The 25,001-nt window shown below is 40.4% G+C and overlaps 2 protein-coding genes across 7 annotated transcripts; both read left to right on the forward strand.

The window, feature by feature from the left end:
* The first annotated feature begins 727 nt into the window (after positions 1–727).
* Positions 728–11,175, forward strand: LOC115753370 (aminodeoxychorismate synthase, chloroplastic). 6 transcript variants are annotated; one of them, XM_048279597.1, is made up of 15 exons: positions 2,880–3,034; positions 3,490–3,640; positions 3,869–4,266; positions 5,190–5,321; positions 6,033–6,100; positions 6,794–6,858; positions 7,056–7,122; positions 7,221–7,493; positions 7,573–7,699; positions 7,925–8,253; positions 8,481–8,560; positions 8,744–8,843; positions 9,219–9,301; positions 9,553–10,170; positions 10,506–11,175. In XM_048279597.1, the coding sequence occupies exons 3-15, from the start codon at positions 3,954–3,956 to the stop codon at positions 11,032–11,034; spliced, it is 2,784 nt and encodes a 927-aa protein (XP_048135554.1). In that variant the 5' UTR covers positions 2,880–3,034; positions 3,490–3,640; positions 3,869–3,953; the 3' UTR covers positions 11,035–11,175. The 6 variants fall into 6 exon arrangements, with proteins under 6 accessions (XP_048135559.1, XP_048135556.1, XP_048135554.1 ...); XM_048279601.1 differs by having other exon boundaries at positions 4,058–4,266; XM_048279600.1 differs by having other exon boundaries at positions 3,490–3,575; positions 3,840–4,266; positions 7,961–8,253.
* Positions 11,176–15,169: 3,994 nt separating this feature from the next.
* On the forward strand, positions 15,170–21,495 carry LOC115753453 (chorismate synthase, chloroplastic-like). Its single transcript, XM_030692069.2, has 13 exons — positions 15,170–15,566; positions 16,247–16,397; positions 16,568–16,644; positions 16,764–16,822; positions 17,359–17,442; positions 17,542–17,634; positions 18,991–19,071; positions 19,558–19,689; positions 19,882–19,984; positions 20,082–20,176; positions 20,290–20,355; positions 20,693–20,777; positions 21,011–21,495. Exons 1-13 carry the CDS (start codon positions 15,428–15,430, stop codon positions 21,184–21,186), a joined length of 1,341 nt encoding a protein of 446 aa, XP_030547929.1. The 5' UTR covers positions 15,170–15,427; the 3' UTR covers positions 21,187–21,495.
* Positions 21,496–25,001: the final 3,506 nt, after the last annotated feature.

Consider the following 25,001-nt stretch of genomic DNA (forward strand, 5'->3'; position numbering starts at 1 on the left):
AGAAGGTCATCCGGTTGCCCGCTACTAAGGAAACGAAAACGGCAAAAGTCGGCCGGCAACTGGCGGTCCAAATGGAGGGAGGTTCAGGGCTGCCCCATTTCAACCGGGTGCGCCCCACCCCCAACAAGGGCTTATGCAATAAGACGCGAGGTGACCTCCCTCTTTCTGGGATTTCTTTGTTTTCGTGCCAGATCTGTCCACGCTCTCGCTTTCGCTTACTTGGCAACCATATCCTGCATGTGGGTTTTTTTTGTTTTTTCCCTCCCGTGCTTGCACGCCGCTCATTGTGGTGCTCGAGCTTGGATGAGCTGTTTAGATGGGGTTAATCGAGGACCCTCGATCCGAATTGCTTTTATGTTGTACTGTGGCAACTGTTTACGGATGTTGCCGGGTGAACATTGATGCGTTCCTTGATTCCGTCGTTAGTATGAGGAGAAATGGAGTTGGACCGGTTTCTCTTTCTGGACTTACCTTGTTTGTCGCAAGTCTCTACACTTTCAACGCAGTTAGCTAGATACTGTTGCCTGGAGATGTAGTGTTGCAATGCAATTTCCCCCTCATGGACAGGGCTTTAGTTATTACTCGGATTTCTGATTGCCATTCATTTCCATAATCTTGGATTCTCCGTAATAAAGGCGTCCTTTTGATGCAGCAACTTGGCTGTCGGAGGCTACCCAGGGTAGTTCAAGCGTCGTGGTCTTTTGCCTGACACTGAGCTCTCTGGGTTGGCAACCTTCTCTTGTGCCACATTTGTGTGTCGGAGCCGGAACTCAGACAGGGTGGAAGAGGCGGCCCACTAACACATGCATGTTTGTGAATACTTGTCTTGACATGTCACGTTCTCATTGTTTGTTGAGTTGTCCTACTTCATCGTCATAACGAGTGTGATCGTACATTTGTACCTCTCTGATTGAAATGCTTGTCAGTTGTGAAATGTGTAGGAATTCTATCGGTTCGGACAGAAAGTTATCCTAGTTTCGTAACTTGCAAACATTCTCTGTGCGGGTAATGCAGATGTGTTCTCCTGTTCTAACGTTCTTGTGAGTTGTAGTCGGGAGCCACGAGTTGGTGTTGCACGAACACTCCTTTTTCTGGATATTGTTCACGGCAGCACCGTTTCTATCATATAGGATGTCCGACGTTCATATGAACTCAATTCAAATGTTTAGGACTGAATTGATCAAAGCGAAATAGATTTAAGTCTTTTTTTGATAATTTTTTTTATGAAGCTTCGAAGGAAAGTTTTATTGAATTATTTTAGGAGCCACGAGAAAACTAAGTCCAAAGAGCGATATAAAATGAAATCTTTACGGCAACATAACTCTCGTATGAGATCTCATAGAGCAAAGTAGACTTGGTAGTTGGTAGTACTCAAGCATCAAAGCAGATAAGGCCCGTCCTAGGATGCGGGGAAAATTATCAAAAAAGTCCTAAACCTATGACACTTTTTTCAATTCAGTTATAAACCTTTTAATTTTGCCAATTCAATCCTAAAATTTTTGCATTTATGCCAATTCAATTCTAAACATTTTTGTGTGCCAATTCAGTCCTAAACATTTTTTTTTTTTTGCTAATTCGGTTCTAAATCATTTGCCTTTGTGCCAATTTAGTCAATCTAACCAATTTTGATCGGCCGGCGATGACATGGATGCTGGGTGGTGCTACTGTGGAAGCCGGTGCTAAAGTGGAATCTTTTTATTAATATTTTAACATTTTTAGACTTTTTTTGTTTTTTTCTCTTCTTCTATTTCCTTTTTTTTTTCCTCTGTTCTTCTTCGTCCTTTTTTCTTCCTCTAGGAAGTAGGTCGCCGCCACCAAAGGTTAAGCCACCGGTGGCCTCGCCGGCGATGGGCGAGACCGGCCATGGCAAGTCGCAACCTCTCCCATCGCCTAGATTTGGGCCGGGCGAGGTTGACCATGGCGGCCTCACCATAGACAGCGAGCCGGATCTAGGGGGTAACCAACGAACGAACGAACGGAACGGAAGACAAAAATTGCAAAAATCAAGGAAAAAATCCGAGAGAGGTCACTTGCGAACAAGCCTTGCCCAATCTCGAGGACGAAGCCATGATGGCCCAATCCTTGCTCTTTGCCTTGTTGAAGCCGCCATGGCGGGCCGACCTCGCCGTCCATGTTAAGGCCGCCATGACTAGCCAACCTTGCACATGTCGGACTTGGATGAAGTCATGCCTCGCCTAGTGCCAACAAGGTCGACCTCACCATGGCCGGCCTCTCCATGCGTCGGCGAGGCCACTAGTAGCCTTTGGCCTGTCGCCACCATGATTTTCTCGACGGGGGATGAAGAAAGTAGGACAAAGAAAGTAGGATGAAGAAGGGAGAAAAAAAAGGAAACAGAAGAAAACAAAAAAAGGAAAAAATAAAAAATAATTTAAAAATAATAAAATATTAATAAAAATTTTCATGTCAAGACCGGCTTTCGCATCAGCACCGCTCAATAGCCATGTAATTGCTGGTCGATCAAAATTGGATCGATAGACTAAATTGACACAAACGTAAAATTGAATTGACACAAAAAAATATTTAGGACTAAATTGGCATAAATGCAAAAGGTATATGATTGAATTGGTAAAATTAAAAGGTTTATGGCTGAATTGATAAAAATATAATAGGTCTATGACTTTTTTTGACAATTTTTCCCAGGGGGAACAGCGACCTTCATCCAGGGGAGTACAACAGGAAAAGAGGAGATGCAACGACTGGCTCAGAAGGTCATCCGGTTGCCCGCTACTAAAATGGCAAAGTCGACTGGCGACTGGCGGTCCAATGGAGAGAGATTCAAAGCTTCGCCATTTCAACCCGGTGGGACCCCCCACACAAGCCCGATTCGTCCCCTCCGTATCCGCCTCTTCGCCACCCCCACCGAATCCTCTTCCATACCTCTCTTTCCTCTCTGTCTCTCCAGCGCATTGAAGGAAGAAGAGCTCATGCATTAAGACGCAAGGTGACCTCCCTCTTTCTGGGATTCCTTTGATTTCATGCAAGATCTGTCCACGCTCTCGCTTTCGCTTTCTTGGTAACCATATTCTGCATGCGGGTTTTTTTTCCCTCCCGTCGTGCTTGCACGCCGCTCAATGTGGTGGTCGAGCTTGGACGAGCTGTTTAGACGGGGTTAAGCGAGGACCCTTGATCCGAATTGCTTTTATGTTGTGTTGTGGCAACTGTTTACGGATGTTGCCGGGTGAACATTTATGTGTTCCTTGATTCCGTCGTCCGTATTGGATATAGACTTTGGCGGGAGTGATCAGGATGAGGAGAAATGGGGTCGGACCGGTTTCTCTTTCTAGACCTCCTTGTTTATCGCAAGTCTCTACACTTGTAACGCAGTTAGCTAGATACTGTTGCCTGGGGATGTAGTGTTGCAATGCAATTTCCCCTCACGGACAGGGCTTAGTTATTACTCGGATTTCTGATTGCCATTCATTTCCATAATCTTGGATTCTCCGTAATAAAGGCGTCCTTTTGATGCAGCAACTTGGCTGTTGGAGGTTACCCAGGAGTTCAAGCGTCGTGGTCTTTTGCCTGACACTAAGCTCTCTGGGTTGGCAACCTTCTCTTGTGCCTCATTTGTGTGTAAGAGTCATAACTCAGACAGGGTGGAAGAGGCGGCCCACTAGCACATGATGTTTGTGAATACTTGTCTTGACATGTCACGTTCTCATTGTTTGTTGAGTTGTCCTACTTCATTGTCATAATGAGTGTGATCGTACATTTATGCCTCTCTGATTGAAATGCTTGTCAGTTATAAAATATGTAGGAATTCTATCGGTTGGGACAGAAAGTTATCCTAGATTCCTAACTTGCAAACATTCTCTGTGGGGGTAATGCAGATGTGTTCTACTGTTTTCAGTTTCTAGCTCTAAGTCAAGTCTGTGCACTGCCAAGTTAATTAAGGGCAGGTTGCTCTTAATTGGCTTCTACACTCTTGGGAGGAAATGAATCTCATTCAGTGTTCACGGCGTTCAGACATTGCACTGCCTTTCGTTGAGTGTCTACATCATGTGAACGTGAATCCTAAGCCGGCTTTACTGGTTAGTAGATCCCTGAGGAGAACTAGATCTCATTGTGGAAGCAAGAACGTGATAAAATGTAGCCATTTAATGCCTGGGCACCTGGAAGGATCTTTTGTGGGAAAGAAGCAGGTGGAGGAGCGTCCTAAGAAGCTGCAATTTGTGAGGACATTGCTGATCGACAACTATGATAGTTACACATACAACATCTACCAGGAGTTATCAGTTATCAATGGGGGTAAGTAATTTCTGTTCATTGCATGCTTGGTCCTGTTCAATATTGCTTTCTGTCTGTCATTCTTTCACGATCCAATTCATAGAAGGTGCTACCCTGCTTCATTCGTTTGGTATGAAATATACTTCGCCCTCCCTCCCTTGAATCTTTAATTGAATAGCTAAAACAAACGATGAGATGCCAGCATGACCCTAGGGCTAATGGAGAGAGTTCTTGGATGTCACTAGGCATGCTTCAAAGGAATCCTATCGAAACCATGTCTCTATCTAGACTCAATTTACTGTCTTTGAGCCATTTCACCTGTATTTGAATTTATGAAGACATTCGGACCTTTCTTAGGAAAATAATATTATCGAAACCGTGTCTGTATCTAGACTCGAGGAACTGTCTGCAAGCCATTTCACCTGAATTTGAATTTTTTGAAGAGGTTTGGACCTTTGTTAGGGAAATAGATTTCTAGCAAATGCTGCCAGTATTTACTCATTTTATCCATCAGTTATTACATGGTGAATGTAGTACCTTAATGAGTTTCCAATAAGCAGCTGAAATAATTTCTTTTATGAAAATTCAGGGAACTTTTTTCTTGTTAAACTTCCAAAGCAGTGTCCTCTCTGGGAAAACTCAATATAATGTCTTTTTAGTACCTGAAGTAACCGTAAATGTTTCAATTGTAATTTTCTGGTTAGAAATGAGGAGTAGACACATCATGTTGCATGTCCCTTTAGGAAAGCCTGCTGTAAAATGACATTAGTCAAGATTAAATGGGCCAATCTGTTCTGTTTTGCACTGGTGAAAGATTTTAAAGGCATTGGATAGGTTTTGTTTTTGGTTTTATTTGATGTCTGTCTTTCATGCATGGACAAATAAGTCTACTCAAAATAGGGGCTTGTATTGATTCATTTCCTTTTGGTTGTTTATTGTCACAGTGCCTCCTGTTGTGATAAGAAATGATAGTTGGACGTGGAAAGACATATGTCAACACTTGTATGAAGAAAACGCATTCGATAATATTGTTATATCGCCTGGACCTGGTTCTCCAACATGCCCTGCTGATGTAGGTAAGGTGGATGCAAATCCTAATTTTTGCTTATTTAGCTTTTTTCAGCTTTTAAATTCATAGTCACTAGCTTTTGTGACATAAAAGGAGGTGTTCATCAAGTATTTGTTGTTCGACATTCCTGTTAGAGTCTGGCAACGACGTTTTGCACTTCATGTCAATACCAGAACGACATCAAACTGATTATGACATGCTAGTTTTATGTAACTGGGAAAGAAACCCCACTGCCTGACATCAAGAAAGTGAAAATTTTAGAAGAAGAAAACCGTAAGTTGGGAAGGGTAAATGACTTTGATACAGAAAAGGTATTGGCTGTTTAGCAAAGTCTGTGAAAGAAATCCATAGTCTATTGAGTTTTCATGAAGTGTTCCTTGCTGGGCTAGTTATATATTGAGGAACTTAGGAATCTGGTATAATCATGCACTGTTAGGTGGAGAGAAAGTAATCAAAGGTTAAGTTGCAAAGCACTTTTGGGGCTTATTGCATTTTTCTTCATTGAAGCACAAGATATATTGCCTCAGGCTCCTTAGCAACGATAGAGCAAATGGTAAACCATATTTGGATAAACTTCTACTGTAGAACAAGCAACATCCAATAGGGATGATCAGTTTTTGTTTTACTGTTCTCATGTCAAGGTACTCTTTGCTATCGTCGTTACCAATATTTTTAGCATTTCCTCTCACCGCTTCTGATGAATTTTGTAATCTTTCAGGAATATGTCTTCAGCTGTTGCTTGAGTGCGGAGACATACCAATTTTGGGTGTTTGCCTCGGACACCAGGTTGTTTTCAATTTTTTGTTGCGTATCTGATCTAATTCGTCAGTCACGTGCATATGCCTGTTTTAGTCTAGAGATTATCATCCAAATCCAACTTCATTATGGCTAGAGTTTAGTTGCCATCCCAGTAGTGCCTGTTTCGACCCTTTGAATGTCAGTAGTAGATTGATGATACGTGGATGCATATAACTTTATCCATCTTTTATTGTGAAGCTAAAGTATTATGGGCTTCGCATGATTTTATTCCACTCTTCTTTTTCATCTTACACTTTGTTTTAGATGACACTAAAGAGCTAAAATCATGTTCCAATACTACCATTAGTTTCCCATAAATGACTTACTATGTTTCTTATGTCTCTCCTTCTGCGCTTCATGACAAGTGGTTGCTCTTTAGTCCGTCTTACTGTATTTGACTTGTAAATCTCTGTTTGGCATTTCTGAGTGTTGAGACGTTGATATCGTCTCTACCTACTTGAACTTCACTATTTTATCATCTGAGACAATAAATTTGGCTCCAATCCTCATTGGATTTATGTATTTCTTTATGATGTGGAGAATGGCATTCACTCGTTCTTATGCCTAACCAGGCTTTTGACCTGCTGACATCATACATGAATTTGCATCTTCAAATGTGATAATCAGTGAAATTTTTGCAACAAAGTACATGCTTATGTTCAATGACTTGTTGTTCAATAGGCTTTGGGTTATGTACATGGCGCAAAAGTTGTACATGCATCTCAACCAATCCATGGTCGCTTGAGGTATGTTTCCACAAAGTTGCCAGGTTGTAATTTCTTTTTGGTCTATTCGGGATTTGTTCATCATCTTGGAGGCATACCTTGTGAGTTTGCCCAATGATGATCTTAATTTTTTCTCTGGCAATAATTAGTCAATCTTCATTTTCTTAACAAGAAGATGCAATTTGGTGGCTTTGTCACACTGTAATTGTTTGCTTCAGTGAGATCAAGCATAATGGTAGCAGGTTGTTTCATGACATTCCTTCTGGTAGAAACTCGGGATTTAAGGTTAGTCTCTCCTGAAAAATGTGAATTGAGCTTGCCAATTGGAGTGGATTCTTTTTCTGCCACAGCTTTTACTGAATCCTGATGGCACATGCTCACAGGTGGTCCGGTATCATTCCCTTGTTTTAGATGCACAAACACTTCCTGAAGAACTCGTCCCTATAGCATGGACCACTTCTAGTGATGCACTTTCCTTTTCTGAGGACAATTTTGTTTCTCCAGATGCCTATGCTAAAACCAGTGAAGGATACTCAACTTTATTTTCAGACATAAGAAACGAAAACTCTTGGCCTTTAAGCCATTCTGGAGACATACGAAGCCGAAAAGTCCTTATGGGCATTATGCATTCTACTTGGCCTCATTATGGTGTGCAGGTGCTTTAGATTCTCTTTTATTACAAGTTACAATGTACTGTGTCTTTTCGATCACTCCACTGACCTTTCTGACTTCCAGTTTCATCCAGAGAGTGTTGCAACTTGTCACGGGAGACAGATTTTCAAGAATTTCAGGCGAATAACGGAAGACTATTGGTTGAGATCAAGCTCCTCTTTCTTCAGAAGGAGATATGCTTATTTTACTGGTAACGGCAACTTATTTATAGCAACTGTATATGTTCTGCTTTTTCCTTGGGTTGTTGGGGGAAGGTTTGTCTAAGACTCCCTTTCTACCTCAGAATGTACTATCGTTGCCATTGTTCAGAATAAAGATTCAAGTTTGCCTTGGCCTTTGTCTTTGAGTGTTATAATGACTAATTATTATCGGCTCTGTCGACTCTATCTATTTCTGAGCAGTAAACTTTTTTTAGCGCAAATCCAGGTGCCCCATGCTAATCATATATCGGGACAAGTTCGTTTAACAAATACTCCCTCAGTGGAGACTGATGGCAATCACGTGCTTCAAGAGGTTACTAGAAGCAGAAGACCAGTGGATGATTTGGACGAGAGGAACTGCCTTGGTATGACAAATCTGGGAATTTCACCTACAACCATTGACATGAAGCTACTTAAGTTAACATGGAGAAGGCTAGAAGGTTTGGCTGCTAAACTTGGTGGAGCCAAGAACATATTCTGTGAACTTTTTTCTGATGACAAGGCTGAGAACACCTTTTGGTTGGATAGTTCGTCAATTGAGAAGGTCCGTCTGTCTGGAAGAGGAAGAATGCACTTTTCAGTTTTCCTTACTTCTCTTGGGAACTTTCTGTTGTTTGAGTCTTCTCACAGTTGTTTGATTTTCTCATGTCATCCTTTTTGTATGGCCATTCTGTCACTTGGATAGCTAGAAATAGATCATGCACTCTTCAATGTCGGGAGTTTGGTTCATTTTGGTGCTTTTCGTTTGTCTGATGTTATCTTTATCTATAGGGAAGAGCTAGATTTTCATTTATGGGTGGTAAAGGAGGACCTCTTTCGAAGCGATTGACATTTAGATTGACCAACAGAAGGTATGGATTAGCAACATAGAAAAGTAGAGATGTAATTTGCTTTGAAATTTAGACTGGTGCATGATGATGCTCATGTTAATTTATCTGCCGATTTTCTGTTTTGTCCATCAATCGAGTAATAATCTATCAAATGAAACATCTATGTCCTTGGTGTAGTTTATGCTTTTGAGCTTTTTTGGACAGTGATGCAGCTCATTGTGGAGGTTATCTATCAATTGAAGATGCTCATGGCCATGTTAGTAGTACATACTTGGAAAAAGGTTTCCTTGATTTCTTGAACAAGGTATAGCTAATATCTTCTCTGAGATCTGAGTGGGCACAAAGCAAACTTATACGTTCTTTCTTTTAGGAGAATGGAATCGTAATATTTTGATGCCATCTTCTTTACTTAGATTTGAATCTCTCTTCCTCTTGCGCATGTTTAAATTTGAATAAGCTTATTTAAAATGAGTGATCTTACCTGTTGTTCTCTGTGTCATGCCGAATGATAAGTCTTATGAAGCTGCGTAGTTTTCAATTTGTAAGAAGCCCAATCGGTTTTCACTCTCTACTTGTTTTGTGCCTGCATGTGTTTTTGCTATATCAAGTCTCTGTGGCTATTCTTATTCTTTTCAGTGTATCCAGATTCGTGAACGCTTTCTCTTTTCCTTTCTTGTAGGAGCTTCTGTCATTTCATTGTGAAGAAAAAGATTTTGAAGGATTACCATTTGAGTTTTACGGAGGATTTGTCGGGTACATAGGGTATGATGTCTGTTAAATATTGCCATCAGGCTTTATCTCTGAATCCATGATTGAAGTTAAAAAAGTTTCTGGAATGCTTCTTTTTTTGTTGCTTTAGTGCATTTCCATTACATAACCATTAATTTTCTGCATGTGCATGTGACCTGTTTTGCAAAGGATGTGTATATCTATGCACATTCCTCCTCTTTTATTCCCTTTCATTGCCCCTGCTTTGTCTGTGGATTAACCTCTTATGTCTTCTTGCATCTCAGGTATAACCTCAAAGTAGAATGTGGTGCAGCAACTAATTGTCACAAGTCACCAGTTCCAGATGCTTGTTTTCTCTTTGCTGATAACTTTGTAGTGGTTGATCATCTCAATGACGATGTTTATTTGATGTCGATACATGACCGCAACACACCTGGCACAACATGGCTGGATAATACAGAAGAAAAGCTTCTTACTTTAAGAACAGCTCCTACAGAAGAACCAAAGAACAAAAATATGGGGTCCATGACAATTTCCCCCCATGAAGCAGGGTTTTGTGCTGAGAAATCCAAAGAGCAGTACATGGAAGATGTCAGGAAGTGCTTGCAGTATATAAAAGATGGAGAAAGCTATGAGTTATGTGTCACGACCCAAATAAGGAAAAAAGTTGAGGAGATGGATCCTCTGCAACTGTACCTTCACCTTAGAGAAACCAATCCAGCACCATATGCTGCTTGGCTTAATTTTGCAAAGGAGAATCTCCACATCTGCTGCTCTTCCCCTGAGAGATTTTTGCGGTTGGATAGAAATGGTATCTTGGAAGCAAAGCCCATAAAGGGTACCATAGCTCGGGGAGTGACAAAAGAGGAAGATGAAAAGCGCAAATTGCAACTGCATTACAGGTAAAGTTTTCGCTTATAAATATCCAACAGCTTCAATTTCTTTTTCACTCTTTTCTTTATTTGTCTGTATAATATGTATATGCTGGTTGGTTGCAGAGGAAAATGTAGCAGAATAAAATTCGTACTCGTAACTCTACTATATTTGTCCAAATGATTGGCTTCACTCACTTTGTGCACAAAGATGTTATATGGCTTGTCAGGTTTCTGCAGGTGACACTGCATCTAGGAAGCTAGAAGGCTAGACTTATGCTTCTAAAATTGTTCATCTGTTCGCTGGTAGTGCTAGATTCTTTTTTAGAAAGCTGATTTCCTCTCTCTTTTCCCCTACCTGCCAGTGAAAAGGATCAAGCAGAGAATCTGATGATTGTCGATCTTCTGAGAAATGACCTTGGTCGGGTTTGTGAGCCCGGTTCTGTTCATGTACCTCATCTGATGGATGTTGAGTCATATGCCACAGTCCATACCATGGTGAGTACAATACGTGGAAAGAAGCGCAGCGACGTCAGTGCAGTTGACTGTGTCAGAGCTGCATTTCCTGGTGGTTCAATGACAGGAGCACCTAAACTGAGATCTATGGAACTTCTTGATTCTCTGGAGACCTGCTCTCGAGGTATCTATTCGGGATCCATCGGTTTTTTCTCTATCAATCAGACGTTTGATCTGAACATCGTCATAAGAACAGTTGTGATACATGAGAATGAAGCTTCGATCGGGGCAGGCGGGGCCATTGTCGCCTTATCGAACCCCGAAGACGAGTACGAGGAAATGAATTTGAAGACCTGTGCACCAGTGAAGGCAGTGATGGATATTCAGAACGATGAGAATTTGGCAATCCCTTTCCCCCCTCTTTTCTTCAGCAGGTGATAGGTAGAACTGTCTGTTAATTGGTTGATACTGCTTGTGCCTCGATTTGCTATTCATTGACAAAACAAGATACATTCAATTTGTGCAACAAATAAGGGATTTATTCATTCAAATCGAAAGTTATTTTTGTTGAATTTGTCTGTTGGCATGTGGAACTGTAGAATGCCAAACGTTCAGAGAGCAATTTACATGGTTTTATGGGCTCTAACGAGCCTGATCTTGTATCAGTCCGGCGATTTGAAGATTCGAAGAATACGAGAAATTATCGGTATGTATTCGGCTCACTTATGCATACCCGATGCATTGAGCAGTTCGACTGTTCACATGCATTGGGCTCACAAGAGCTGAGCACGTGTGGGTATAGCTCCAGGATTGCACACACATGAAATGGCAATGTCTCGTCATTCAAAGTGTCTAAAATGCACAAGTTGAACCAAGGAAACTGCAATTCTGGTTATTTTCAAGCAAAAGTTACTTATCATCTGTTCTTGTTTTATTTGCTTGCATTAAGACTCGGCTGCATTACCGAAACCGAAAAACGGCATACGATTAGTTAATGGTCCAACCCTATGTCCCAACAATTTCCTTCCTTCCTTCCTCTGTTTTCCTTAAAGAAAGGGGTGGGTCGATTCAACTCCCAAATCTTTCTCTTCAAGCTTTTGAAACAAAGACGAGCGTGCATAAGTGAGCCGAACATGTTTCGTCTTTGAATTTCAGAAACATCATGTGTTCAGCAGGACATGTTTTCGGTGCTCTTTGAATTTCAGACATATTTCGTCTCCTCCCCAAGTCACGATTTTGGTTGCTTCGCGATGATCAACCGATCACCGGGAGGCAAGTATAGCAAGAAGAGTAAATTTTTATAATTTTCTTTTAAACATTTCTTTTGAGGGAAGGGAAGACCCTTTTGAAGGATCTAATCGCCTAGACATTGAGGATGTTGCTCCATCAAGAATTGGATGCAATTTGAACTTTGCAAAAGAAGGGTTTTGAAGTGGTGGAAAATGGTGTTGTATTGATATGATTGGGGGACTCTGCTGGTCTCCCTGGGGCAAGTTGAAGGAAAGCATGTCTATGACGGGGAAAAGGAAGGAACTTGGGAAGAACAGCGGTGAACGGTTTTATAACTGCTGAATGTGCTCGGCAGGACATGTTCGTTGTTCACTCCTAGACTTATTCGTTCCTATGTAATGTACAGGGCCTGTTTTCCCTTCTTGGCCAAAACTGTTAGGTATCCTTGTGCTATGTAATGTAATGGTATGCATCCCGTTTCTATGCTATCTTAATTTGTGATTAACCTTTGCGAGGAGATAATTAGGGATCAATTGACAAATCCAAATGCTGGATTGAAGAAGAATTTGTTTTTTTCCATTTTTCCGTTCATCCGTAATTCGAAATTTCGGCTTTGTTAGCTAATTAAGATAAATTAACGAATTAAGGAAGGTAAGTGTGTGTGTGTGTGTGTTTTTTGTTGAAAGAAAGGTAAATGTGTTAGTAAAGGAAAGGGACGGCTATACTTTTTGCAATTCTAATTGAGACATTCCGCAAGCCAAAATCTCGTAAAAAAACGAATGGGTTGAAAAATATTTTTCTGAAGGCGATCGCTTATAACGCTTGAAATGATAAGTCAATTTAAAATACTTTAGTACCGATAACGATTTATATCTAAGTATTTTTTATGAACTATAGAAATAAGCTCTCTTCGTTCAATCTTGTATTTACTCCGTGATGGGAAAGCCAACTCTTAGTCTTACGCTCAAATTGCAGGTGAAAGATGGGAGTCCCACTAGCCGTGCAAGTTCGGGAAAAGTACACTTTTAATGTCAAAAATTAAATACGGAGATCATTTTAGTGTTAAAAATTTCAATCGGAACACTTTAGTGCCAATTTTTTTTTAAAAACGATCGTTTTAGTGCCAAGTCTAATTTGCTCCGTCGGAAATCTAACGTGACATTATTTTATTATTATTTGAAGGCGACATGGCAATGGCGAGGTCCAATAAGCAATTAGAAAAGGTAAAAATTTTAAAAATACTAAAAATAAAATAAAAATAAAAACTTAATTATTTTTTTTTGGGTCAAATAACTTAAATAAAAACTTAATTAGTTTACAAAAATCAAAAAATACAAATTTTTTTTCAAAATAATTTGAAAAATTAGGTAAAAATTAACCAAACAAAAGTAAAAGCTAAAAAAAAAAGGCTGAACTTGCAAGCGGCGAGGGGTTGCACAGCCCTCGCAGCTTGGCTGTCCACTCAGCTTTTTTTTTTTTTTTTTTTTTGAAATTTTAAGTTTTTTTTTTCTAATTTTTAGCTTATTTTTAATTTTATTTTAAATAAAGTTTGTATTTTAAATGAATTTAATTTTTAGCTAATTTTTAAATTTGAATTTGTTTTATTTTAATTTATTTTAAAGTGCACAAGTTCATGTGGCAGCCTATATGGATTTATTTTTTGTAAATGTTATTTTTTCATTAAAAAAATAATTATTAATGACAAGTGATAATTTTGATCGAAAATTCTCGCCGGAGGTATCAAAGTGATTCTTTTATCTCCGACTTGGTGCTAAAGTAATTTGATTAAAATTTTTTATTTCAAAATAATATTTTTACATAACTTTTGACATTAATGCTCCGTTTGTTTCACGGAAAATATTTTTCCGGAAAATATTTTCCCCAATTTCTGGTGTTTGGGGGGCGGAAAATTAGCGGTCAACAGAAAATATTTTCCGGTCAACAAAAAAAACCTTCTAAAACTAAGGAAAATGATTTCCTCATTTTGAGAAGAGGAAAACATTTTCCACACTTTTCATTCTTCCTCTCTTTCAACTAATTTTTCTTTTTAATTATTTTTTTGCTTTCTTTTCTTTTTTTATTTATTTTTTCAATTTTATTTTTAGGATAAAATTTATTTTTAATTATTTTCTTTATTTTTTTCCTTTTTTCGTCTTTTTTTTTTTTTAATTTTTTTAAATATTCCTTCTTCTCCCTCGATCGGTTGTTGGCCATGGCCACAGTAGGTGGTCGGCCAAGTGAGGCCTAGCATCGCCGGCCTCGAGCAAGGAAAGTTATAGTGAGAAGCAAAGCCGTGACGTTCGTACTGAACTCCTCGTGCTCCACGCAGACCTCGATAGCGGACTCGCCATGGAGGCGCCGGGGAGGATGGGGCCGATATTCATGGCGGCGGTGATGGCGAGGAGGCGGGTGGGGGAGGGGGTGACGCACGTGTTCCCGCACGACGTGAACCGGCAGGTGGAGAGGGCGTATGTGGAGGAGTTCCCGTGCATGAAGTACAAGGTGGAGCGCATGGGGAGGCTCTGGCATTTCGAGATCCCGCCGTCCCATAACATGAACGCTTCACGATTCTGTTGAGGACGTCTTTATCATCCTTTTTTTCCCAGTTTTGGTATCGTCGTCTTCTTGTTGTTACACCATATTGTGTGGAGTTTTGTAGAGAAATTTTACGAAAAATTTAAGCAAAAAAAAAAAATTGAAGCGTGTTGAGAGTGGTATTTTACGACGTAGTTGACGTTGACTAGCGGGTCGGCAAGGCACTCAACGGCCAATTTCGAGTCGTCGCCGAGGGTGGCCTCCAGGAGACGCTGCGAGACCTCTGCGACGCAATCGACGGGAATCACCTACTTCCCGGTGAATGCCGACAACATCACGGGCCGAGACTGCGCCCGAGCTTCGAGCACCGTCGCCTCACGCTTCCTCCGTAGCATCGGTGACGTGCTTCGCGTGCGCTCCGAAATCAAAATCCCTATTGCTCGGTGCGGGAGATTATATTATGCGCAGCACCTATCTCTTTCGGATTTCTCTCTCTATCTTTAGAAATGAGAACCGAGAGAGAGAGAGAGAGGAGACTTTAAAAGAAGTGACCACTAGAGTCTATTTTGAAGAAAAAAATAAGACGAATTTTCCTTATCAAACGGCGAAAAATATTTTCTGAAACATTTTCAAGTTTTTGCCAAACATCGGAAAAGGAAGTCATTTTCCAATGTTTTCCAAAAAGATCATATTTTTCGCGAAACAAACGGAGCATAACAGCATGCTTTTTCCCTACAAGTTCGAGGTTGACTACTTCACGTGGCCAACCACACCGAACCATACAAAAATGCGATCATATCGACTCCCCCCACCAACCGAGACTCGCAAAGCAAAGGGAGAGAAACGGGTGAACCACTCGGGGGGGTAGGTGGAGGCGGAGCTTCCTGATCGTGTACGCGTAGTTTCTGCGAGGAACCCATCTCTGCAAATTGACCCGCCACCCCACCTTTTCGATTCCCCACCTGCACAACCCTCCGTTTTCCCCTTCTCGACAGGATTCGTTTCTCGCTCATCGCTGTGGAGTTGCCACGCCCCCTCGGCGAGGAGAGAGAGAGCTACTTGTTCAATGGCGTCTTCTGTATCGGCCAAGCCGTTTCTTGGAGCTTCGGCTTCTGACTCCGTCTCCGCCTTCGGTTCTCGGGCCTCGGATCTCAGTAGACCCTCTCTTCAGTTCTTGTTCCGCACCCCAGCTTCCAGAAAACTCCGTTAGTCTCTCTCTCTCTCTCTCTCTCTCTCTCTCTTCGCGCTTGCGTGGGTGCCTGGGCGCGTGTGTGAAGGATCTTGGTCAGATGGATTAAGCAGAAGAGAGAAATTATTTACGTTTTCATGTGCGGAGTGTGGGTATATGGACTTTATCTTGACCAAGGCTTTATCTTTCTTACTTTTGCGTATGTGGGTTGCCATTGATCTTGGTTGCCAATTAGCAGAATCTGTTTTTTCTGGTGCTGAGTCTGGTTTCTAATTTGTGGAATACTGTAAGGTATGTTGTTGTGTCTGATCCTATAATACATTGAACTGGACGATCTTAATGAGGTTTTCCTCGTAGGTAGTGGAACAAATCAACATCGGTATCACCTTTATCCCAAACTAGTTGGGGTCAGCGTACGTAGTGGAACAAATAGAAACAGAAAAAACATAACTCGTTGCTGGTTGGCAGTCCTAGTCTGTTGTTGTCCTTCGTTTATGTGGCATTACAAATTTACACTAAATGGAAACCCTGCTTGCTGGTTTTTCTTTCTAATAGCTGTTGGACCAAAAGAGTATCGTATATATTAGGTTTCCTCATTGTATGGTTGAGGATAGAGGAATTGGAAACCTGGCTTTGCTGTGGTCGTCTTTATGTGGAATTTATATGCGGACAGATCTCACCTCAGAATACTTGCAGAGATAAAGGCTGCTGGGAGCACTTTTGGAACTCATTTCCGAGTTACCACATTTGGAGAATCTCATGGAGGTGGCGTAGGTTGTGTAGTTGATGGATGCCCTCCACGGTTGCCCCTCACAGAAGCTGATCTCCAAGCAGATCTTGACAGAAGGTACCTTGCCTTGAGCCCTTGCAGTTAATATATTCTAGCTTAAGAAAATAATGGGTTGATGTCAATCGTGGAGATTATGCTCTCTCATCTTATTGTTGGTTGTAGAAAGTATCATCTCATATCATCTGATTGTTGGTTTGCCATTAACAAATTCATTCTCATGCGTCCAGACGACCGGGCCAGAGCCGAATCACTACCCCCAGAAAAGAGACAGATACATGCCGAATATATTCAGGAGTCTCTGATGGTTAGATCATTATGCATAGATTTTCCAATTCATTGACTTTAATGGCCTGTTCCAGATTAAAACACTGTCTACTCATTTAGAATTACAATGAATATGAAGCTTGCTTAATTTGGTTGCAGGAGTGACCACAGGGACACCGATCATGGTATTAGTTCCGAATACTGATCAGAGAGGTCATGTGAGTATCCTACTATGGGTGATACTGCGATGTTTGTTTCAATTAGCAGGCAAGAAAAGTGATGCATTCAGGAGTCTGCAGTTGCTTGCTTTGAACTATCTGGAAGGATAGACATCTCCATTTGCTTGAAAACAGTTTAGGATATGTGCATCAAGGCCATTTGTATTAAGGGATTTCTTGTGCTATGTTGACTTAATCTCGTGATAATGCCTGTTACTGACATAGATAAACATGGGGAACCTTATATGCTATTTGATGCTGGAAATCGATCTGCTTTCATCTTGTTTCTGCCTGTCAAGTAGCTAAAAGGGGAACTATTAAACAGTCCAGGAAGTAGTTGGAGTCTTATTTTATTTAGTTGATGGTACTGTAATATATGACATGCACTGTTTGCTTTGTACGTTGTCCAAAACCTTCTATAAATTTCTTCAGATGCCAGCTTGTGTTTTTATTTCCTGTAATTGATAATTTTTTTATTATCTCCTTATTGCAGTTGGTCCTTAAGTTTACGAATTATTTGCCTTCTGTTTCTACAGGATTACAGTGAAATGTCAATAGCTTATAGGCCTTCTCATGCAGATGCAACTTATGATATGAAATACGGTGTGAGATCAGTTCAGGTAATGGTTTTTAACCTAAAAGGTCTGATGCCAAATCTTGGTAAAAAACTGATGTGTTGAAGCTAACTCTCATTTTTTATTCCTTATCTACGTTACCAGGGTGGTGGAAGATCTTCAGCAAGAGAAACAATTGGAAGAGTTGCATCTGGGGCAATTGCTAAAAAGATTCTTAAGGAATTGTCAGGAACTGAGGTGCCTTCATTTTCTGCACCCTTAATTTCTTTGCCCTAGATGGAACAATGGTGATTCAGAACTTGGACACATTTGCTTTATTATTTTGTTTCTATTTTCTATGTTGCTTTGTAATTGTTTGACATATTTCTCATAATGTTCTCTAGTAGTTTGCATGAGTTTCATTTAGCAAGTGAAAAATGTAACAGACTGGAGAAGCTTGTGAGTAAATTATACTCAATTCAATGTGAGAGCAATCCTTTCAGAAATGTTTTTCTTACTTAGTAATTCGAAATTACTTGTGTTGACTGTCACCTAAGCTTGTGTGTGAATTTATGAGGGTGCAACCATGCTCATGTAGGTAGATGTTAAAGTGGACGTGCAGGGTCATATGCTTTGTCTCCTAAATGTTCTTTTGGAATGATGAGCACAAGAACTGCTCTCACGGATTTTCTCTCTACATTATGGAAATGATAATTGTTTTAAAGTTCATGACTGAGATTTCTGGTATACTGCTTTATGGGATTTCAGACTATCTCTACTTTAGTCCATGCATATCATGTACAGTAGCTTATGTTAAAGGGTGAGGTTATGAGCAGCAACAGTTTGTCATTGACAAGGTGTTATCCTCATCCACCTACGATTGTAAGACAACATTTGCTTAGTAGGCAACCACATCACACTGATCTTTCTCCTCACGTTCTCTTTCTAATCTATAATGCATGTTTTGTTCACTCACCTTCCTTTGTTATGAAGAAGAAATCACTCCTCCGTATTTTTGATACACCAAAAAGGAAAATGAAGGACCTGGGTCACTGTCCTGTTTTCTTTTTCTTTGGTTTCTTCCCTTTTTCATTGTTCTTTAACTTCACCCCCACCACCTTCTTCTGTTCACCAATGGCCAAAGACACTGTAATGCCATTGCCCTTGACCAAGTCTTGGAGTTGTGCTCCTCCCACCAAAATCCACCACTAGAGGTGACTCTTTCCTTGATGGAGTTAGCGTCAACCCTGTCGCCGACAAAAGAGCTGCTGACTCATTGGTCGAAAGCTTCTTTGGCAACAGAGTCATTGGCTCGTCATAGATAATGAATCGCGAGATAGTGGAAGGTCGACCTCCATCAGAGGTAGTGGTGCAGTGGCAGTGGTGGTAAAGAGCACTAAGAGAAGAGAGACATGGCTTAGATTAAGGTTTATAAAATGGTGTGGAATCTGTCTTTGATTCATTGACAACCTCAGTGGGGGCCCCCTTGTATGGGCAGCAGCATAACCCATCCCATGTTAAATTGAGATTCTCAAGCATGTTCTTTGATATTGTCAAAGATTTTCTTGTGGTCGTCTTTTTCTTAATATAGGCTTCACATAATTTTGTCTTCAGGTGCTTGCTTATGTCTCTCAAGTCCATGCGGTCGAACTTCCACAAGAATTAGTTGACCATGAAACTCTGTCTCTCGATCAGGTAGAAATGACAACTCTCTATTTATTTGGGGGCACCCACAATTTTGGGGCAAGTTCCATATTTAGCATTGATAAATAAATCACTAAGCTTTCCAAAAAGTTTGTTTGATTTTATTGTTGCAACTCAATCTCATCATCCAGGAGTTCCTCACTATATTTCTGATGGAAAAGGTGGAGCTGCTATTTTATGTGCATGCAAATATTTGAGCTAGTAGCCATAATTCACAAATACTTCCTTCTATGAACAGCAGAAGTATAGTCGAGTTATCTATATGTTGTGAGAACTTAATAATATTAGCTGCGACATATCTGCAATCTGGAATTTACCTCTAACATCACGGGGAAGCTGTGTGGCTCCAATCCCTAATGCAATGGATATAAGAATGTCGGTTTACTTCTTTTGTCATTTACTTGTTCTCTGGATGACTCTTGCCTTGGTTGTAATATTATGCCATAAGTAGCTAAAATCTATCGTATCTATTGACAGATAGAGAGTAACATCGTTAGGTGCCCAGATCCTGTGTATGCTGAGAAGATGATTGCTGCAATTGATGCTGTTCGAGTGAGAGGGGATTCTGTTGGTGGCGTTGTTACATGCATTGTTAGGAATGCTCCACGTGTAAGAACTTTTCATTGACACCTCTCTCTACAGAAAGACATTAAGTGAATGATCAGAAGATGATTGACATGCTTTCTTTACTTTGTTTTGTAAATACGTGTATATCTAAAGAGAACATGCAGATGCACACATGACTCACATTCTCATTATGGTGAGTCTTAAAAGCTTATTGACTTTGCAACTTGATGTCAGGGGCTGGGATCACCAGTTTTTGATAAACTTGAAGGTTTGCTGGCGAAGGCTGCTTTGTCTTTACCTGCAACCAAGGGCTTTGAATTTGGCAGTGGGTTTGCAGGTACAGCAGTTGTGCTGTGGGGGGAATATATATCGATTAGATGGGGGCAATTAATTAAATTAGTGGAGCATCTTTAATACTTTGTGATCAATTTCAGGAACTTATTTGACTGGCAGCCAGCATAATGATGAATTCTTCATGGATGAAAATGGAAGGATTAGGACAAGAACAAATCGCTCTGGTGGAATACAGGTAATGCCATGATACGAATAGTTCTCCTCAATAGACGGGGTTAAAATTTTAGCATTTCTTCTATTCTATGTGCAAGAAAATTATTCAGGGAGGTATTCTTTCATGACTGTCAGGGTGGTATATCCAATGGGGAAATTATAAACATGAGAGTAGCTTTCAAGCCAACATCAACTATCGGAGTAAGTTCTCTCTCTCTCTCTCTCTCTCTCTCTCTCTCTCTCGCACACACACACACACACACACACCCACCCACCGCAGATGCAGGCAAGCACACAAGCCTGGCTGCCCATTGTAGGTACAATGGGCAGACACTGCGGCTGTACTTGTGGTTGTGCTGAGGTCTTGTATTAATGTTGGGCACTTTCTTTCAGTCTCGTATGCAGTGGGCTAGCTCTTAGTTCCCAATTCTGGACATCATCCACAAGATTTGCCATGCTTGACATGTCAAATTGTAGGGTATTACTTTCATTGCCATAATGCCATTTTCATTGATTCTGTCTTATGATGTACCCGCAGAGGAAGCAACATACAGTTACTAGGGAGAAACAAGAAACAGAGCTGATCGCCCGTGGTCGCCATGATCCTTGTGTCGTCCCACGGGGTATGTTTCCAGTAGTTTATCCATTCTGTTCACTCACTAGTTCTCCCTTAAGTTTATATCTATGATTATACCCTATATGCGAACGATAATGGGAGGCTTCTACTGTTCAAGGCTTGCTCTTGAAATAAGAAAGGCTGCTTTTAGAGCTCTTATTGCTTAAAAATGATTATTGTAAAAAAAGGGTGAAATGTCCTTTAAAATAATTAACCTTTGCATTTACTGTTTGAATGTAGCGGTTCCAATGGTAGAAGCCATGGTTGCCCTAGTGCTCGTTGACCAACTGATGGCGCACTACGCCCAATGCCATCTCTTTCCCATCAATCCTGAGTTGCAAGACTCTCTGTCTTTGTCGAGTGCTCGGAGAGGCATTGAGTTTGCCCCTTCAGAGGAGGTAGCAAACCAGTTGTGAAACCATCTCTGCCGTCAAGGGTTCGCCTTGAATACAGTATCCTCGATAATTCCCTATGGCGGGGCAATTTAAAATTGTCTTAGCCTTTTTGTAGTTGGACCCTTTCTTACTCATGTATTTTTCCTTCTGATTTGTATTTGTGATAGGCAAAAGAAACTCTTAAGATCATCATGTTTGAGCTCTCTTCTTATAAGTTTTCCTTGTCAGGGCCAAAGTTTGTTGCACCTTATCTGATGAAATGAATGTGCGATCTGTATGTAACTATTTTTATGCAAGTGCTTAAATTATTATTCTTCCATTTTTCTCCAATATCCATCTCTTGAATCTTGATTAAGCAGGCCAAGCATGTATGATGAATGGACACCAGAAAATGAAGAGTGTTATACTTTTCTTTTGCTAGGAAAACTTTTCAAGACTCCTGACTCCATGAAGCAACGATTAATATTGTAGAACAACTCATTCATGTGATAAGTAAGGCTCTGTTTGGTTTAGCATTGAAAATGAGCATTGGGGCTCTAAAGTTCCTTGACCAGATGTTGGACTCGGGATCGGACATTTGCTTGGTGGGGTTGGGGATCGGACATGTTGGACTTGGGGTCAAGGGCTCGACCCTCGATACAACCGCGAAATTATACAACAACCACACACGTGAACAAAAGTTGTCGATCTCTTGTTTGGCTACAAGAAACTGTCCGTGTCGCTTCAGATGAGTTCTAACTCAGATCATCGCTCGAAGTAGATAGACGAATGATTAGAGAAGGAAGGAACAAGATGATAACGAGACGCTGATCAGGCATGAGAGTAGTAGTAAGTCTTACATGCATGCCAATGCCAAAATAGATGACCAGATCCTTTCCTTATTAAATCAGATTAGCCTATAAACGTCGTGTCGTATAGACTCTGCGTAAGAGAGAGAAGGAATAACGTTGAGTAGGGCAACAATGGCAGACCGGCCCAACTTGACCTTTGTAATAAGAGATGAGAAAGCACCCGGGAATTAAGGGTGGCCAAACCAAATGGCCAAGAATGTCCCCATCACTCGATTTTAACAAAGAAAGCAGAGGAGACCCACGAAAGAGGAGGCAAATTGGAATATTAGTGCGTCCATGTTGCTTTAATTCTTTGGGATGTTTTGTTCAACTTTTAGCGATTATTAAGTTTTGGTTAATCATCATGATCCATGACTGGTCCAACCACCGACAATCGGGGCATTTCGCTTTGATGTGATGGCGTGAAGTCACAGTTTTTGGTGGACATGATTGGAGAATTCTATCGAGTTTTTGGGGGGGCCTCATCTTGCTTTTTTTATATCTCAAGATATGAGCGATGTCTTCTTTTCAGCTAAGGGGTGAAATCAAATTAATCCATCTCCACAATTGTAGCCAAATATCACGGCGAGCTGTCAATTTGAGTTCACGAGAAAGGAAAATGTAACGCGGTTATCCACTATTGGCGTCCACATTACCGATTTCCGACTAAAATAGGTCGGATAGGCTCAATTGGTAAAATTGAAACCTTTAGGACTGAATTGGTCAAAGTGCGATAGATTTATGACTTTTTGGATAATTTTTTCGCAATACACGTGTTCCTTTCTCGGGATCATGGACGCGCGATACGCAATAAACAGCGGTTTTGTGTAAAGGAGACTCTTGAAAGGACATACACATTTGGTTCGTTCTTCTTGTTCCCGAGGATTTCTACTTATCTATTGGCATGTAGAGGATGTTTTTACTCGAGAAGAGACGTTGCACATCTCTATCAAGCCATTATCTTTTTTATAGACATAAAGTCACCAATTCTCTCATGAATGCACTTGTCTGCAAACCTAAAGCATTGGTAAGATACTTTTACGTGATAACAGTTTCACTTATTACCCTAAAAAATCTCCAACTTTAATTTTCATCTCAGTTCTACTTTTTATATAATTAAAAATCTTTAACTTTAAGTCCAGTCACAATTTTATTCCAAACTTCTTTTTGTTCCATAAAATATCCTCAATTTCAAAACACGTCCCAATTCTTTCATAAATTCTTTTATCCTATGAAAAACCTCAAACTTTAGTTCTTATCTCAATTTTACCCCAAAATTTTTACGGTTTCATAAAAAGCCATAAACTTTTACGTGAGTCACAAATCTATCCCGATAAATATCCATCCAAAGTTTCTCGTCGATAGCCGAGACCAAGCACGAGCAATGCGAGCAGTCCCGAGTGCTTACGGTAAAAGTTGAGGTTAAAATGAAGGGTTTCTATGGGACAAAAGAAAAAAAATTACAGTAGAATTGAGATCAAACCCTAAATTAGAAATTTTTTATGAGATAAAAGTTAGAACTGGTACGAGCTAAAATTATAAAAATAAAATAAAATAAAAATTAGGGCATGAGGCAGTAGAAGTCTTGGGTGGTGTGGCCGAAAGTAGAAATTACAAAGCGTGATTCTAGCTGGCCTATGTTGCCGGGGCGATTGAGGAGGGATGCTAAATTGCTAATGAGTGGGGTTGAGATTAGGGCGGAAAGTATGAAAACAGGGAAGCTAATCTCGGATTTGACAGGGGATCACTGAGTAGGAATTGAGGCCGGGCATGGATTTTATTGTCACGTCACGTAAAGAGAAGGCTCCACATGCTAGGGGTAGCTAGGGGCAGCAACCTTTGTGAAAGAGAAAAAGCCAATTCGCCCGGCGTGATTTCCTCGGAGCTTTTGTGTGGGTTTAGTTGTCCCATCGTCTCAATCGCCGTGCTAATTAGCCCCGGTTTAGGTCGGGATTCAGCAATGGACCCGCGGCTCTGAGCAAAATGTTCCGAGATTCAGCCCCGTGATTTTCTCACATGTTTTAAGGGTACGAATCCTTATCCAAATGAAGGCTCTTGTCGTCGCTAGATAATAAATGCTGCCATAAGGCATGCGTCGTCATTCACCTCGTCAAAAGGTCTGCTTGCCTGTAACAGATGTTCGATACTTTCGTATTAGGAAACGGTCATTTAATGATTGACGATTCGAACAAACCTCCTCTCTTTTCTTTTTTTTTCGGTTTGGTCCTGGAGGATGAAAATGCTATCTTAATCGGGTCATGATAGAAATTAGCTGACTATAGGTCGAGTTGGAAAGACTTCGTGCCAACCTAATCATATTGGCAAGCGATAAGAATGTCTGAAGTCATCCGTTTTTCTAGCCTTTTGAGTTGTTTATCGGTTTCTCGCAAGAAGTTCCAGTTTCTGTAGCTGTGGGAGCGCGCAGTTTTTTTGTCTTGCGATGCATATAGAAAGTAGGAAAAATGACACAAATAGTCTTTAAATTTTGATTTAATATGTAATGTGGTCTCCTGAACTTTTAATTTATTTGATGTATTCCTTGAACTTTAACCTAATATGCAATTTGGTCCATAAACTTTTGACTTGTTCAATATAATCTTTGAATTTTTAGTACATGTTCAATTTAATCCCTAGACTATATGAAAATATTCATTATTGTCCCTGATCTTAAATTAATGGAAGGACTATATTGAATATTTTCATATAGTTTAGGGATTACAATGAACATGTAGCAAAAGTCTAAGGATCACATTGAACAAACTAAAAGTTCATGGATCATATTGAATATTAGGCTAAAGTTCAAGGACCATATTGAACAAATTTAAAGTTCATGAACTATAATGTACATTAGGACAAAGTTCGAAGACTGTTTATGTCATCATCCCTATAAAGTAAGCAGCAGGAGGACATACCCTGAAGTCGAAACTATATGTTTCTAATTTTCTCATTTCCCTCGTCTTTTTGCACGCATTATGCTGCCAAAGTGGAGGGGCAAACCATGCAGAA

Source organism: Rhodamnia argentea, chromosome 5 (assembly GCF_020921035.1).
Source record: "Rhodamnia argentea isolate NSW1041297 chromosome 5, ASM2092103v1, whole genome shotgun sequence".
Lineage (NCBI taxonomy): Eukaryota > Viridiplantae > Streptophyta > Magnoliopsida > Myrtales > Myrtaceae > Rhodamnia > Rhodamnia argentea.

Bases quoted from the DNA above. Each gene is read 5' to 3' on its own strand.
- LOC115753453 (XM_030692069.2), top strand. From the start codon at position 15,428: ATGGCGTCTTCTGTATCGGCCAAGCCGTTTCTTGGAGCTTCGGCTTCT. The intron at 19,072-19,557 runs GTAGAAATGACA...ATCTATTGACAG, and splicing joins AAACTCTGTCTCTCGATCAG to ATAGAGAGTAACATCGTTAG. The intron at 20,177-20,289 runs GTAATGCCATGA...CATGACTGTCAG, and splicing joins ATCGCTCTGGTGGAATACAG to GGTGGTATATCCAATGGGGA.
- LOC115753370 (XM_048279599.1), top strand. From the start codon at position 3,954: ATGAATCTCATTCAGTGTTCACGGCGTTCAGACATTGCACTGCCTTTC. The intron at 6,101-6,793 runs GTTGTTTTCAAT...GTTGTTCAATAG, and splicing joins GTGTTTGCCTCGGACACCAG to GCTTTGGGTTATGTACATGG. The intron at 7,123-7,220 runs GTTAGTCTCTCC...ACATGCTCACAG, and splicing joins GTAGAAACTCGGGATTTAAG to GTGGTCCGGTATCATTCCCT.